Source organism: Palaemon carinicauda, chromosome 38, assembly GCF_036898095.1.
Source record: "Palaemon carinicauda isolate YSFRI2023 chromosome 38, ASM3689809v2, whole genome shotgun sequence".
Taxonomy (NCBI): domain Eukaryota; kingdom Metazoa; phylum Arthropoda; class Malacostraca; order Decapoda; family Palaemonidae; genus Palaemon; species Palaemon carinicauda.
Window position 1 is genome coordinate 56023260 of NC_090762.1, and position 17713 is coordinate 56040972.

Consider the following 17713-nt stretch of genomic DNA (forward strand, 5'->3'; position numbering starts at 1 on the left):
ATAATTAAAAAAGGAAAATGCAGGACATAGCTGACGGTCCCCTTAAGTCTGTTCATGAGCATATCAAATGCAAAGTTAATGTTAGTGGAGTCCTATCAAATGAATTTCCAGTGAACAATGGATTACTCCAAGGGAATGTGATGTCACCTATGTTTTTTATCCTCATGGATTTTGTAATGCATAGAACTGCTGGAGATGGCAGAGAAGGATTGGACTGGATTGGTAACAGGAAATTTGCTGATCTATAGTATGGTGATGAAGCTGTTCTTATTAGCAGAACATCACAGGACTTGCAAAGCTTACCAAAATGCGTGAAATATCACATGAGGTTGGGCTGAAGATAAATAGAAGAAAGACAGATGATGAGAATGGAATATGCAATGGAAGATGAAATATCATTGGAAGAAAATAGCTTAATGAGGTGGAATCATCTAAGTATTTAGGAACTGTGATGAATAATACAGGATCTTTAGAATTTGAGTTTAATGAAAGATTGAAAATAGCAAATTAGACAATGGGTAGGTTAAGTAAAATTGGGAAATCAAATTGCCTGAAATTACATAAAAAAATCAGGCTATATATCAGTTTAGTGAGATCGGTGTTACAATATGGACATGAGTCGTGGTATGACAATGAAACATTGTCTAACAGATTTTCTAGATTGTAGAACAAACCCCTCCGAAGAATATTGGGAGTTAAATAGCAGGACAGGATTAGAAATGAAACTAAGAGAGATTGCTCGAGTGCCATATTTGGATGAGATCATGGTGAGGGGCATGTTCTTTGCACTCCCCTAGAGAGGTTAGTTCACTAAACCTTTAACTGGGCTCCACAAAGCACTAAAACAGTTGGAAGACCCACACCCACTTGGCTGAAGACTATGAAGTGTGAAAAGTAGATGAATGGTGAAGTATTGATTAAAACGTTCAAGATAGAGACGATTGGCGAAATCTAACCGAGGCCCTTAGCATCGGTATGCGTAGGAGGTGGTGGTGATGATTTATATGAATTTTTGTTGAAGTTGCAATGAACAAGCAGTTTTATCAGGGTTTTTTTTTTTTTTTTTTAAATTGTATGCTGTTTTTTATGCTATTGTTTAAGGCCATACTTTAATTCTAGCATTGTCATCTTAAATAATGGATATTTTTTCATTACTATTTTGATATTAACAATTAAAAAAAGATAGTTTTTTTATCAGTGATAATAAAAGTTACAATGGTTTAGTAGATTAAACCATTATGACTGCATCTACCATTTTTGTTTCTGCATTTGAATTTTTATCTAAAAATGTGTAAAGATCATAAAACGTAATTTTTTATATATTAATATATAGAAAATTTTATTTTTGTCAGGGTGACAAAAATGGTGGTGCACCACCTCTGATGAATGGTACACTAGGAGGAAACCCTGGTGCTCAACCTTTGACCAACGGCACAAATTTGGTAAGAACGAGACTTCTTACATAATCATATAGAAATATTAAGAGGGCATAGATATGGAAAATCTAATGTAACTTCTTTTTTGACATATTTTTAACATTAACAGGATAGGAGACTGCTTTGAGTGGCTAGCCACTTTTTCATTTGCTCTATTGTATTGAACCTTGAAGAATGAATTAGCAATTTAAGATGATCATGTTGTGACTAGAATGCATTTAAAGTTTATTTGTTCTGGCGCAATTACAAACCCTCCGCTATTTATTGGGGTATTACTTTTGGCGTAGCTGAAAGACGAGCCATGGTAATTTTTAGAAAGGGATAACTACCCATCCGTTAGTTAGCGGGTGGTGTGGAGTAGACTGGTTACCCCGCTCACTCACACCTCTCGGCTGATTAACCACTTTACTTTAAGGCTTGGTAGAGGACGGTCATGCTGCCTTTCTCTCTCACAAAGACTTGCCTTGATTGTTAATTCTGTTAAGTTTATTCTTTTTATTTTATTTGTATATATATTTATATTTTAAATATTTAACTTAGCCGGTGAATATATAGCTGCAACTCTGTTGCTCGAGAGACAACTCTACGGAAAAACTCGCCAGCGATCGCCACACAGGTTGCGGGTGTGCCCAACAGCGCCATCTGTCGACCAGATACCCAGCTCTTATGTAAACAAAGACTCAATTTTCTCTCTGTCGACGTGTCGACAAGACGTACTTTACTCGCTGTTGCTAAACTGGAGTTTTTCACATCTAATTGGTGAAGTACTATATTCTGGTTTTGAGCTTTCGCTGTGCAGGGGTTTTCTTCAAACAAATCCTTGAACTCTTTTTTGTATCGGATTCTTTGTTGATGACTTAGATCGTTTTTTGGAATTTTCCCTTGACCAATTCAAAATGGCTGACCCTTCACAAGTTCCCAAATTTAGGAAATGCAATGCTAGGGACTGTTCTAGGCGTCTTCCGAAGGCTTCTATCGACCCTCACACTGTTTGTTCCAATTGTCGGGGTAAAACCTGTCAATTGGAAGATCGGTGTGAGGAGTGCGTTGGCCTTTCGGAATTCGATTTTATCGAATTTCAAAAGTACACACGTAGGCTAGAGAGAGATAGAGTTAGGAGAAGTTCTTCTCGATCTATTGATGTATCCTCTCCTCATGCCCCACAACCTATTCCTTCCCCTATAGTGGTTGTTCCTAACCCCCCTCCTAGCACTCAGGAACCATCGATGGCTGACATGATGCGTGCCATCCAGGCTCTGGGTGAGAGAGTTGAGTCCCTTGCAAGTGACCGCAATCAGCTCATGGCGGATGTTAAGGAGCTTAAGTGCCAAAGTGCAGTGGGAGGTGCTAAAGTGCCAAGTGATAGTGTTGTGGACAGTGTTGCGCTTGAGGGTTCGTCTGTTCGTGCCTGTCGTCCTCCTAGTCCGGGACCTCTTGCAAGCTCCCAAGTCCAGGGGAGAAGCAATGTCGTACGACGCATGGGTTCGAGAGGCTTTAATCAGCGAACAGACGTTCCCTCCGTGGTATCGGGCGTATCTCCCCAAGATCGCCCCTACCTACATAAGACGAGAGAGCCCATTTATACCTCGTCGTCTGAAGGTGTTTCTCGCAAGAAACTTTGGACCAAGGTCTCGCGACCGTTGAAACGTAAATCGGTCCCTTCAGGACAAGTCCAACGGCCCGGTTGTAGCCACTGGGTCAGTTCGAACTCGTTGCCGTCATCCGATGACTGCTCACCGCCTAAGAGAGGCAAAGCGGTACCGCTTCAGACACTAACACCGTCTGTCGCCGCACCTGCTCCCGTAGACCCTAAGTGGTCTTTACTGCAAGACATGCAGTCTAAGCTTACGTCTCTGATGCAGGACTTTCATGCGGAGAAGGTTGCTGCCGTACCAGCTAGTGCAGTACCTAGCCTACAACCCTCCAAGCGATCGGTTGTGCGTCCTGTGGACGCTGAGGTAACCTTCTCACGCACACCAGTTGAGAGAGTTCCTCCACCCATGCGTTCCAGTGTGGGTTGCCAGCCGCATGTTGACGTTAAGCGACGCACGGAGGTTGGCTTTGACGTTCTGGATGTTCAACAACCATCAGAGGTGACTTGTTTTGACGCGGTGCGTCAACCTCCGCAACCCAGTGTGGTTTCCACTGCGCAACCCAGTCAGTCTAGACAGTCTCGGGTAGACGCTGTGCGTCCTCGCGCTACCATGGTTGTTGACAGCTCACAGACTGTGCAGCAGTTCCATGACGTTGCGTCCGGCTCAGTCACGCATGCACCAGTGCGACCGGACTCAGCGAACCAGCCGTTACCCACTCCGTTGCCGTTTCCTCATCAGTTGTCGGATGAGGAACTTTCTGATGATGATGTTGATGCACATCAAGATGATCAACAATCAGAATTGGACGAGCCTAAGTCTACTCAACCCTCTTTGGACTTTAGAAAAGTTTTGGCTATTTTCAAAGAGCTGTTTCCTGACCAGTTTGTTTCTGTGGCTCCTCGTTCTCCGCCTTCAGAGTTTGTTTTAGGCATGCCTTCTACCGCACCTGCCTTTACTAGACTCGTCCTCGCACGCTCGTCCAAGAGAGCTTTGCGGGTGATAGGAGACTGGTTACAGTCCAAGAAGAGTTTAGGGAAGACAGCATTTGCTTTTCCCCCTGCTAGACTCTCTTCTAGATCGAGCGTCTGGTATGCCACGGGAGAAGTTCTCGGCTTGGGAGTTCCTGCCTCTGCCCAGGGCGACTTCTCAAGTCTTGTAGACTCTCCCCGCCGCCTTGCCATGAGACGCTCAAAGATTTGTTGGTCATCATCGTACCTGGACCACCTTTTGAAAGGAATCTTTAGGGCTTTTGAAGTTTTTAACTTCTTAGACTGGTGCCTAGGAGCCCTAAGCAGGAAGATCTCTTCGACAGATAAAGAGACTTCTTTGCTCATTATGTCCTGCATGGACAAGGCCGTCCGTGATGGGTCTAATGAGCTTGCTGCATCCTTTGTGTCCGGAGTCCTGAAAAAGCGAGAATCTCTCTGCTCATTCCTTTCTGCTGGAGTTACACCGTGCCAGAGATCTGAGCTTCTCTTTGCTCCTCTTTCCAAGTGCCTTTTTCCAGAAGTCCTGATTAAGGAAATAGCCGCTTCGTTAGTGCAGAAGGACACTCACGATCTTGTTGCGTCCTCAGCTCGCAAAGCCCCCCCTTTGCCTACCTTGTCAGCTAGACCAAGGATGGACACTCCAGCGTCTCGCTTTATTCCGCCCTTTCGTGGCAGAGCCTCCAGCAGAGGAGGTGCTCGTGCCGAAGGGAAGCGAGGGAAGAAGAAAGGATCCAAGTCCTTTAAGGGCAGAGTCTGACTGCCCGCAACTTCAGACAGCAGTGGGAGCCAGACTCAAGAACTTCTGGCAGGCCTGGGAGAAGAGAGGCGCAGATGCACAATCTGTGAAGTTGCTCAGAGAGGGGTACAAGATCCCGTTTGTACGAAAACCCCCTCTAGCAACGTCTCCAATCGATCTCTCTCCCAGGTACAGAGAGGAAGAAAAGAGACGACCCTTGAAACGGGAAGTGTCTCTTTTGCTAGAGAAGGGAGCGGTGGTCAAAGTCTCGGACCTTCAATCTCCGGGATTCTACAACCGCCTCTTCTTGGTTTCAAAGAAGACAGGAGGGTGGAGGCCGGTGCTAGACGTCAGTGCTCTGAATGGCTTTGTCACAAAGACGAAGTTCTCCATGGAGACCACAAAGTCAGTCTTAGCAGCAGTCAGAAGGGAAGACTGGATGGTCTCTTTAGACCTAAGGGACGCCTACTTCCACGTCCCCATCCACCCAGACTCCCAACCTTTTCTGAGATTCGTTTTCGAAAAGGTGGTCTACCAGTTTCGGGCCCTGTGCTTTGGCCTAAGCACAGCTCCTCTCGTGTTTACGAGGCTGATGAGGAATGTTGCCAAATTCCTCCATTTATCGGACATCCGAGCCTCCCTTTATTTGGACGACTGGCTTCTCAGAGCCTCTTCCAGTCGTCGCTGTCTGAAGGATCTAAAGTGGACTCTAGATCTGACCAAACTATTGTGTATTTAGGGATGGAGATTCACAGTCTAGCTTTTCGGGCTTTTCCGTCGGCCCCCAGAATAAGTCAAGCCCTGTTATTCATCCAGAACATGCTGAAGAAGGAACGCTGCTCAGTCAGGCTGTGGATGAGTCTGGTAGGGACGCTATCATCCCTGGAACAGTTTGTGTCATTAGGAAGACTACACCTCCGTCCGCTTCAATACCATCTAGCTTTTCACTGGAAAAAGGACAAGACGCTAGAAGCGGTCTCGATCCCGATTTCCGAAAAGATGAAGTCTTGTCTGACTTGGTGGAAGGACAATATCAACTTAAGAGAGGGTCTTCCCCTGGCTGTTCAGACTCCCAACCACGTTCTCTTCTCGGATGCATCGGACGTGGGCTGGGGCGCGACATTAGACGGTCGGGAATGCTCAGGACTGTGGAACTCGAGTCAGAGGAATATGCATATCAACTGCAAGGAGCTGTTGGCAGTACATCTGGCCTTGAAAAGCTTCAGGTCTCTCCTTCGAGGCAAAGTGGTGGAAGTGAACTCAGACAACACCACTGCCTTGGCTTACATCTCCAAGCAAGGAGGGACCCACTCACTGACGTTGTACGAGATCGCAAGGGACCTGCTCATCTGGTCAAAAGGTCAAGACATCTCACTAGTAACGAGGTTCATCCAAGGCAACTTGAATGTCATGGCAGATTGTCTCAGTCGGAAAGGGCAAGTAATTCCAACAGAATGGACCCTCCACAAGGATGTATGCAAGAGACTTTGGGCCACTTGGGGCCAACCAACCATAGATCTCTTTGCAACCTCGCTGACCAAGAGGCTTCCAATCTATTGCTCACCAGTCCCGGACCCAGCAGCAATACATATAGATGCCTTTCTCCTAGATTGGTCGCATCTAGATCTCTACGCATTCCCACCGTTCAAGATTGTCAACAAGGTACTGCAGAAGTTCGCCTCTCACGAAGGGACAAGGTTGACGCTAGTTGCTCCCCTCTGGCCCGCGAGAGAATGGTTCACCGAGGTACTTCGATGGCTAGTAGACGTTCCCAGAAGTCTTCCTCTAAGGGTGGACCTTCTACGTCAGCCACACGTCAAGAAGGTACACCAAAGCCTCCTCGCTCTTCGTCTGACTGCCTTCAGACTATCGAAAGACTCTCGAGAGCTAGAGGCTTTTCGAAGGAGGCAGCCAGTGCGATTGCTAGAGCAAGGAGAGCATCCACCCTTAGAGTCTACCAATCGAAGTGGGAAGTCTTCCGAGACTGGTGCAAGTCAGTCTCTGTATCCTCAACCAGTACCTCTGTAGCTCAGATAGCTGACTTTCTCTTATACCTGAGAAAAGGACGATCCCTTTCAGCTCCCACTATCAAGGGCTACAGAAGCATGTTGGCATCGGTCTTCCGGCATAGAGGCTTAGATCTTTCCAACAATAAAGATCTTCAAGACCTCCTTAAGTCTTTTGAGACCACTAAGGAGCGTCGTTTGGTTACACCCGGTTGGAATTTAGACGTGGTACTAAGATTCCTCATGTCAGACAGGTTTGAGCCGCTACAATCAGCCTCCCTGAAAGATCTCACTTTAAAGACACTTTTCCTGGTATGCTTAGCCTCAGCTAAAAGAGTCAGTGAGATTCATGCCTTCAGCAAGAACATTGGATTTTCGTCAGAAAAAGCCACATGTTCGCTACAACTTGGTTTTCTAGCCAAAAATGAGCTGCCTTCTCGACCTTGGCCTAAATCGTTCGATATTCCCAGCTTATCGGAGATTGTAGGCAATGAACTAGAAAGAGTCTTATGCCCTGTGAGAGCTCTTAAGTTCTATTTAAAGCGCACTAAGCCTTTACGAGGCCAATCTGAAGCTTTATGGTGTTCAGTTAAGAAACCATCTTTGCCTATGTCAAAGAATGCTTTATCCTACTTTATCAGACTGTTAATACGAGAAGCTCATTCACATCTGAGTGAGGAAGACCAAGCTTTGCTTAAGGTGAGGACACACGAAGTTAGAGCTGTCGCAACTTCCGTGGCCTTTAAGCAAAATAGATCTCTGCGAAGTATAATGGACGCAACCTATTGGAGAAGCAAGTCAGTGTTCGCGTCTTTTTATCTAAAGGATGTCCAGTCTCTTTACGAGGACTGCTACACACTGGGACCATTCGTAGCAGCGAGTGCAGTAGTGGGTGAGGGCTCAACCACTACAATTCCCTAATTCCATACCCTTTTAATCTTTCTCTTGAAATGTTTTTAATGTTGTTTTTTGGGTTGTCCGGAAGGCTAAGAAGCCTTTCGCATCCTGGTTGATTTGGCGGGTGGTCAAAGTCATTTCTTGAGAGCGCCTAGATTAGGGGTTTGATGAGGTCCTGTTGTATGGGTTGCAACCCTTGATACTTCAGCTCCTAGGGGTCGATCAGCATCCTAAGAGGATCGCGAGGCTCCGTAAGGAAGACGTACTTAAAAGGCAGAGTAATTGTTCAAGTCGACTTCCTTACCAGGTACCTATTTATTTTGTTTTTGTTATTTTGATAACTTCTAAAATGAAATAAAAAACTCTTAGCTCATAAAATGTAAACATATATTACTGGTCTCTACCCACCATCCTGGGTGTGAATCAGCTATATATTCACCGGCTAAGTTAAATATTTAAAAATGATATTTTGATTATAAAATAAATTTTTGAATATACTTACCCGGTGAATATAAATTAAATGACCCTCCCTTCCTCCCCAATAGAGACGCAGCGGGACGAGGAGAAAATTGAGTCTTTGTTTACATAAGAGCTGGGTATCTGGTCGACAGATGGCGCTGTTGGGCACACCCGCAACCTGTGTAGCGATCGCTGGCGAGTTTTTCCGTAGAGTTGTCTGTCGAGCAACAGAGTTGCAGCTATATATTCACCGGGTAAGTATATTCAAAAATTTATTTTATAATCAAAATATCATTTTCTGTCAATAAGGGCTATAATGCATCTTACAATTAGAACTCCAACCTAATAAGTTGTATGGCTATATCCCTTACTGAAACCAGGTTATTTTGTACATTACTCGACTACTTTCCTGTAATCAAACATATGGCATTTATGCTTGCCTTCTTTTAGGCACTTCCTTCCTTTCTTCTCTGTTGGAAGTCTTGGTTTCTTACATAGACTTTGACTGGAAACTTCTCATAAGCGTATCTTCCCTAGTAGAGAACATTCGATACTTAGGCCAGTTTACCGATCGGAGATGGAGAAATACAAAGGTTTTTTGTCCTAAGAAGGATGAATCTCGGTTCTCCAACTGAGTTCCGGACACGACTTTGTCGGTCTACGCTCGTGGGCTTGTCCTGATCACAGTTCAGTGTTACTGCTCCTTAGATAGACTCATGCATATTACCTGTCCAACAATAGATTGAAGATGTGTCTCAATCTCTTCCTTTGGGATTAGTTGGATGCGTTCGGTAGTTACCGACCAGTCTCTTGTCCGGAAGGCAGTCTCTATGGAGAATTGCTTTTGTAACATAATCTGTACTGGCTACCTTGTTTACTGGATTGTATCATTCTTACTCAGCCAATCCTTACTAGATGGGTGGCAGTTGGAGGGAGGACAGGATCCCCCCCCCATTCATTGCAGAAACGTGCAAGCAGTTGTATGTCTTGACATCATCTTGAGATATTTTATTTTATTATTTTTTTTTTTTTGCTATGCAGTCTCCCCCCCTTCTGGACGAACCACAGATGGTGGGTGGCAGATGAGAACCTCTGCAAAGAGGCCAATGGCATCTTTTGACTGGCCAAACAGTACTACATTGGATCCTTCTCATTGGTTACGGTTCATTTTCCCTTTGCCTACACATACACTGAATAGTCTGGCATATTCTTTACATATTCTCCTCTGTCCTCATACACCTGACAACACTGAGATTACCAAACAATTCTTCTTCACCCAAGGGGTAAACTACTGCACTGTAATTCTTCAGTGGCCACTTTCCCCTTTCTAAGGGTAGAAGAGACTCTTTAGCTATGGTAAGCAGCTCTTCTAGGAGAAGGACACTCCAAAATCAAACCATTGTTCTCTAGTCTTGGGTAGTGCCAAAGCCTCTGTACCATGGTCTTCCACTATCTTGGGTTAAGAGTTTTCTTGCTTGAGGATACACTCGGGCACACTGTTCTATCTTATTTCTCTTCCTCTTGTTTTGTTAAAGTTTATATAGTTTATATATGAGATATTTATTTTAATGTTGTTACTCTTCTTCAAATATTTTATTTTTCCTTGTTTCCTTCCCGCAGTGAGCCATTTTCCCTGTTGGAGCCCCTGGGCTTATAGCATCCCGCTTTTCCAACTTGGGTTGTAGCTTAGCAAGTAATATACATACCAAAGGCACTTCCCCCAATTTTGGGGGGTAGCCGACATCAACAAGAAACAAAACAAAAAAGGGGACTTCTACTCTCTACGTTCCTCCAGCCTAACCAGTGACTCAGCCGAGTTCAGCTGGTACTGCTAGGGTGCCACAGCCCAACCTCCCACATTTCCACCACAGATGAAGCTTCATACTGCTGAGTCCCCTACTGCTGCTACCTCCGCGGTCATCTAAGGCACCGGAGGAAGCAGCAGGGCCTACCGGAACTGCGTCACAATCGCTCGCCATTCATTCCTATTTCTAGCACGCTCTCTTGCCTCTCTCACATCTATCCTCCTATCACCCAGAGCTTTCTTCACACCATCCATCCACCCAAACCTTGGCCTTCCTCTTGTACTTCTCCCATCAACTCTTGCATTCATCACCTTCTTTAGCAGACAGCCATTTTCCATTCTCTCAGCATGGCCAAACCACCTCAACACATTCATATCCACTCTAGCCGCTAACTCATTTCTTACACCCGTTCTCACCCTCACCACTTCGTTCCTAACCCTATCAACTCGAGATACACCAGCCATACTCCTCAGACACTTCATCTCAAACACATTCAATTTCTGTCTCTCCATCACTTTCATTCCCCACAACTCCGATCCATACATCACAGTTGGTACAATCCCTTTCTCATATAGAACTCTCTTAACATTCATGCCCAACCCTCTATTTTTTACTACTCCCTTAATTGCCCCCAACACTTTGCAACCTTCATTGACTCTCTGACGTACATCTGCTTCCACTCCACCATTTGCTGCAACAACAGACCCCAAGTACTTAAACTGATCCACCTCCTCAAGTAACTCTCCATTCAACATGACATTCAACCTTGCACCACCTTCCCTTCTCGTACATCTCATAACCTTACTCTTACCCACATTAACTCTCAACTTCCTTCTCTCACACACCCTTCCAAATTCTGTCACTAGTCGGTCAAGCTTCTCTTCTGTGTCTGCTACCAGTACAGTATCATCCGCAAACAACAACTGATTTACCTCCCATTCATGATCATTCTCGCCTACCAGTTTTAACCCTCGTCCAAGCACTCGAGCATTCACCTCTCTCACCACTCCATCAACATACAAGTTAAACAACCACGGCGACATCACACATCCCTGTCTCAGCCCCACTCTCACCGGAAACCAATCGCTCACTTCATTTCCTATTCTAACACATGCTTTACTACCTTTGTAGAAACTTTTCACTGCTTGCAACAACCTTCCACCAACTCCATATAACCTCATCACATTCCACATTGCTTCCCTATCAACTCTATCATATGCTTTCTCCAGATCCATAAACGCAACATACACCTCCTTACCTTTTGCTAAATATTTCTCGCATATCTGCCTAACTGTAAAAATCTGATTCATACAACCCCTACCTCTTCTAAAACCACCCTGTACTTCCAAGATTGCATTCTCTGTTTTATCCTTAATCCTATTAATCAGTACTCTACCATACACTTTTCCAACTACACTCAACAAACTAATACCTCTTGAATTACAACACTCATGCACATCTCCCTTACCCTTATATAGTGGTACAATACATGCACAGACCCAATCTACTGGTACCATTGACAACACAAAACACACATTAAACAATCTCACCAACCATTCAAGTACAGTCACACCCCCTTCCTTCAACATCTCAGCTTTCACACCATCCATACCAGATGCTTTTCCTACTCTCGTTTCATCTAGTGCTCTCCTCACTTCCTCTATTGTAATCTCTCTCTCATTCTCATCTCCCATCACTGGCACCTCAACACCTGGAACAGCAATTATATAGTATGCTGCACCATTCCATTTTCGTTACTTGGCCCGAATCAGAAAGGTACCAGCATATAGTGTATCTCTTTTAGAGAAGCATCTAGCAGTAAAAATACTCAGATGGACAGAGGACAGGAAGGTGCCCTCATCTGCTCGTGTCATTCCTGGTAACAGGAATGTGCTTGCAGATAATCTGAGCAGGGCCACTCAGATAGTGGGCTCCTAGTGTCTTTGTATCATCTTGTAGCTAACAAAGTCTTAACTGAGTTGGGTTCCCCGACTGTATTCCAGATGTAATACAAAAACGGTGTGACAGTTTAGAGGTGTACGCTTTTTCCCCGTTCGGTCTGGTGAGATAATCCTCAGCCAAGTCAGGATGAGCAAGAACTTATCAATGACTCCAATAGCTTTGCTATGGCATCACGCAGAATGGTTCCCGGACCTTCTGCCGCTCCCGACGGAGCTTCCTCCACGACACGATCTTCTAAAAAGCCACATGCCAACACTTTCCAAAGCCGTAGCTTCGCTTCGACTTTACGCCTGGAAACTGGCCTACACCTCCTCTCTCGTAGAGGCCTTTCGCAACGAGTTACGGAAGAGATGTCTAGACACCTCAGATGCTTTTCAGCATGTCTTCCAGGCAAAGTATTCGGTCCTTTGTGACTGATGTCATGGAAGAGGGATCTCTCCCCTCGATGCCTTTACTCTTACAAAGTTTGAGATAACTCGTCCCCCATCTGATCTCAACCTCCTCCTGGGAACGCGGTTCCTGTCCTTCAGTCCCTGAAGGTACCTCTCTACGAACTTTTATGCCAGGCAACACATAGCTTCCTTACGTGGAAGATGGCTTTTCTACTCACTCACTGTGGCTTCGGCCAAGAAAGTTAGCGAGTTGTATGATCCCTCCTCTTACATCTCCTACTCTAGGAGATGAGAAGTAATTCTCAGCGGCATCCCTGAGTTGATTGCCAAGACTCAAAATCCGAGTGTGCCGTACCCTAGGCGCGGTTCATTCTGGATAGAGAGTCTTGTTTGGTAACCGAAGACCCAATTCAACTGGGATTTTGCTCGGTGAGGAGTCTGTGGCGTTACCTTAAGAGAATGACAGCAGCTCGTCCCTGTGTGTCAGCACAGTTGACCAGCACGGGGAAGGTCAAGAGGAGGGTCACAAGGATTTCCTTTCCCTCCTGGATCATAAGGCTATTGAGTTTGCTCTCAATCCAGACCCTCCTCCATCCTAGGACCCAGAGCTCATAACGTCAGTGGTGTTGCTATATCCCTGGCGTTCAAGAAACTTCTGTGGTGCAGGTACTGCAAGCGGAATTGTGGAATCGTCAATCGACCTTCTCTGCCCACGACCTGCAAAGACGTAACCCACGGGAACATGGAGACTTTTTCCATTGGTCCTGTGGTGGTCGCACAGCAAATGGTCTAAACACCCCAACCTCCTTGAACAAGTAGCAGAGGGTTGAGTGCTGAGGTTACCTGGGTTAGTCTGGAGTGAATTGGCTCCTTTCTTCCTTTCACCTTATCCCCTCTGGGGAAAACAGCTCTGCAAGCCTCACCATAGCTGACCTCACCTCGCTGTGGGTAAGACTCATTTCCCTTGTGCCTCCTAAGTATAGAATAATACTTTGTTACGTCCCCAATACCTTGTTTAGGGAGTGTATTGGGAAAGTCTTAAGAACTTTAGGTTTTGTACTCAAGTTCCTATGTTAAAGACAAGCCACACTGTTAGTTTCACTCACACACAAGCTTCTGCTGGCCGCTATCAGTGCATCACCTCATATTGGCACTTGATTTTAGTGAGGGTAGGATTCCTTCTACTATCAATCACAGATCGAAATAGAGAGCACCCCGGGACATGACCAAGGCCAGTTAATGAGGACTTCCTCCCTCCAAAGAGTAAATCACCCCTATAAATAGCAGAGGGTTGGTATTTGCGCTGGAATAAATAACAAATTTGGAGGTAATTTGTATTTTTCCTAGCATACAAACCTGAAGCTATTTATACAAATTGGTCTGCCACCCTGTCTCCCAAGAAGTCCTTCCATTAAACAAAGAGGTTACTCAGCCCTGAGGCATGAGTGAGCTGGGTAGCTAGTCTATTCATCCCCACCCGCTAACTAACGGATGGGGTAGTTATCCCTCACTAAAAGTTATCATGACCCATCTTTCAGCTACGCCAAAAGTAATACCCCTATAAATAGCTTCAGGTTTGTATGCTAGGCAAAATGCAAATTACTTCCAATTTTTTTTTTTTTCTAAAGTTATTATTTGCCTTGTGCTGTCAAATACAGTACAGTACTGTACTGTATTATAAACAAATTCCACTTCAGGATTCTTGTGTTAGAATTTCCTCCCCTATAGGTAATGTAATGGGATGGATTGAATAGTAGTTTGTTTGCATTGAAGATTTTCCTTTTAGGTTAGTGTACAAATTCCACAATTCCTGTTGCTGCAGAACGGACAGATGATTGGCTCTTCAATTCCTCAGAGTGCACAGATGATACCCAAAGCAGGTATGTGATCTGTCCAAAATTCTAACAGATTTTTCCCAGTCAATTTTAGCTTATTAGGTTTTTGATTTATTTTTTTTTTTTTAGTTGCAGTAGTTTTGATTGCTAAATGTATTTTTTTATTTTGTTCTAAAACAAATTCATTCAAATTTATTTCTACATATTGTTTTTACAAACAAAAGTTACAATATATAAGGAAGGACATCAAAGTTTCTTTTAGCTTTTTAGGGATTTTTTTTTTTTTTTGTATAGCATACGTTCATTTCATTTGTTACATGTATTTCAAAATGTTTTTTTTTATTAAGTAATACTTTCACATTAGGAATATTTTGATATGTCTGTGTGATGGGTTTTTTGGTACAACTGGGTTTGTTTTATCAATAACCTAATATCATATACATGCCATATTTTTGTATCCTAGAAATTCCATACTTGTTAGTCTTGCTCTTGAATCCAATGATTAAAAAGAGAATACTCTACGTTGCAGGTACCAACTTTTTCTTGATCTTCTGTTTAGTCAAAAACATAGTTCACTGATTCCAGGAGTGTTTTGCTCAGTTTTTCCAGTGCACTTATCATTTCTATTACTAAATTTCATTAACCATTATTTTTACATTATTCTTTTAATTTCATGGTATGGTAAATAGTTATGCAATTTGAACCTAGTGATTTCTTATTACTTTTGTGTTATGACTGGTTTTGTTGGTGCTACCATAATATTTGATTTCCTGTGAAGACGTCATATCCTTCTAACTCGGTTTATTTTGTTTCAAGGCCATCTCAAGTGTTCCTCAGGGTAGCAATCTTAGCCCTTTACTTCTCATGTACAGTGTATGGTTTGTCATTGTAAAGAAGTTTGTTGAAGTGCGGATGATAATATTCTCTTTGCATCGATCATATCTTCTGAGTGTGTATCTGTATCCTTTGACAGAGATTTAGGTAAAATTAGCCCAAGTGCAAATTGGGGGTATGAAGGTAAACTAACCAAACTCAAATGTTTGGGACATTTTGATCATACCCACTTAGACATTTTAATTGATAACATGAAAGAATCGACAAGGTCAGCATGCTTTGGGTTGGTTATCAACACCAAGATTTACCATGACTCGTCACCACCTTGCAAAATATATGCTGTTATACTCTTGAGATGGTTGGTATATACACCATCCCTCCTTTCACACCTCCCCTATCATCCTCATCTGGAAAAAGCTTGGTAAACAGCCCTACTTTAACAGATTCCTAAATCATCTCTTCTATTTCATACTTTTACATGGAGAATATCCAGTAGGAACTCTGAGAGAGTAGGTCTTCAGATATTATAGCAACAGCCATTCCTAAATGTTGCTGAGCTCTGAAGATTTCTTCAACCATTGTTAGTGTTTGTAGAATGATTTATAGTTAATTTGTTCTTATTGTTTATTTATTTCCTTATTTCCTTTCCTCACTGGGCTATTTTTCCCTGTTGGAGCCTTTGGGCGTATAGCATCTTGCTTTTCCAACTAGAGTTGTAGCTTGGCTATTGATAAAAATAATAATAATAATAATAATAATAATAAGTGGTCTCTTATCCACACAAACTTTTTCCATTTTCAACTTTGTAAAGAGAAACAAATCCTTACTATTGGTAGGATTGGTTGCTGAGGAGTGAAAAATTCTCTTTTTCTCTCTGGATTTAGGTGTGACGAGCCTATGCTTTTTAGGACATAAATACAGTATAAGGTTTTAATGAATGATTTAGATTGTATAAATCACCGTATTTCCTGTGTCATAAGACGCTACAAGTGGCAAGAGGCAATCTATATTTAGCTAGGTAATTTTTGAAAAAAAAAAAAAAAAAAAAAAAAAAAAAAAAAAAAAAAAAAAAAAAAAAAAGAACGGACGATTTTGCAACATGTTGTAGCAGCAATTCTTCGTTGGTGAATTCGAGGGTGATTTTTTGTCTGTCACAGTAAATTTTCATATTTTGGGTGTAATATGAAATGTATGAGGTGAAAATGAATTAGTTGTACACATGTTATCCCAATTTTATTACATGTAGAAAACCACTAAACGCCGTAGTTGCTACCATTGTAACAAGTAACAATGTTTTCAAGTGTTTGTTTACATGAAAGCAGTATTGCCAAATGCTCTTGACCAAATTTGAGGGAGAAGTAAAATTCAGTAATATTTCCAAAATTCCTCATACACATTTCATACAAAATTAATAAATGATCAAATGAAGAATTCTCTATAAATCTCACTTGGTGGAATATTTTTCCTGTTGTTTATGTGACTCTAGGTCTAGTTAGTTTAAAGCTAACTTGGTAACACTGCACTCAACTTGCTGCGAGATGTGTTTTTTTTTTTCTTTCTTTCTTTTTTTTTTTCTTTTTTTTTTTTTTGTTCAGCAACAAGTATCTGTATAATTTGGAACATATGCAACAATGTCATTATCAAAATATTGCTTTATTACAAAATATCAACAAAATATTAGAAAATAGATAAATACTGCATAATCAAGCAATACATCCTAGCATCCCCTGCTTGATACTATTAGTTAGCTTGTTTGTATTAGATGGCGAGACATCAGCTGTCCACCAAAACAAAAACATCTTTTTGCTTTCAATAATTAAAGAAAGTGTGTTATAATATATTAATTATTACACATGAATGATAATTGTAGGCTTATATTTTATGTCTGATGTGTTGAGTGTTTGTAGTCATTACTGAGGTGTATGAGAGTTGCCAGACTCCCCAATACAACTTTATCTTAGTGTTAAGACACATGTGATTTTGGGGGGCATTTTTCTGGGAAAAAGTGCATCTTATGACACGGGAAATACGGTATATGTTATATTTTATAAAAATAATTTCCAAAAAAGATTTCTGGTATTACATTTATTAAATTTTATGTACCTTCTGGGATGCAGGCTGATACCCTTAAAGTAAAAAGCATGATCTTGTATATTGATTATATCTGTCATTTTTGCCTGCTTCTATATTTACTGCCCAACTGTATGGCATATTAACCTCACTGTATGGCATATTAACCTCTATTGAGAAAATAGTGTTGGAGGAGGAGGGTAATTTTATCATTTTTATTGATGCGAAGAGTATCCTTGAAGCTTTTGAAGTTTATATTTCCAGTAGCCATTTAGATTTAAAGATTTTAGATTAGCTTTTTATTATTGGACTGTGAGGTATATCAGTTCGATTTTGCTGGGTTCTGCCACAAGTGGTTGTGTCTGGAAATGAGAAGGTAGCTTTACTGGCAAAGAATGCAGCAGCTGAGTTGCAACCAAGAAGGTATCCCATTCTCTGTAATTATTGTTTACCTAGCATTAAGAATTGGATGTTGGCAACAGCATTGGGATTGTTTAGTTGAAAATAAGATGAGAGAAATAACGAATGTTATCCCCTTGGAGGTGTAACATAATGTCCTGAAAGCGAGAGACTACTCTGTCATCTCCGCATTGGTCACACTCGGTTGACACATGAATTTCTGCTAACTGGCCAATATCAGCCATATTGCGATGACTGGTTGGTAACTTTTCAAGTGAGGTATTTGTTGACCGAATGC

General features: G+C 42.4%; 1 protein-coding gene across 3 annotated transcripts in view; it reads left to right on the top strand.

Annotated features, from left to right (window-relative positions):
- LOC137630640 (uncharacterized) overlaps positions 1-17713 on the top strand; it is a 154037-nt gene that overhangs the window by 34044 nt on the left and 102280 nt on the right. For all 3 annotated transcript variants that reach the window (XM_068362250.1, XM_068362252.1, XM_068362251.1), the window contains exons 3-4: positions 1353-1442; positions 14064-14157. In XM_068362250.1, coding sequence (XP_068218351.1) covers positions 1353-1442; positions 14064-14157 — 184 coding nt within the window. The remainder of the gene's footprint in view (positions 1-1352; positions 1443-14063; positions 14158-17713) is intronic.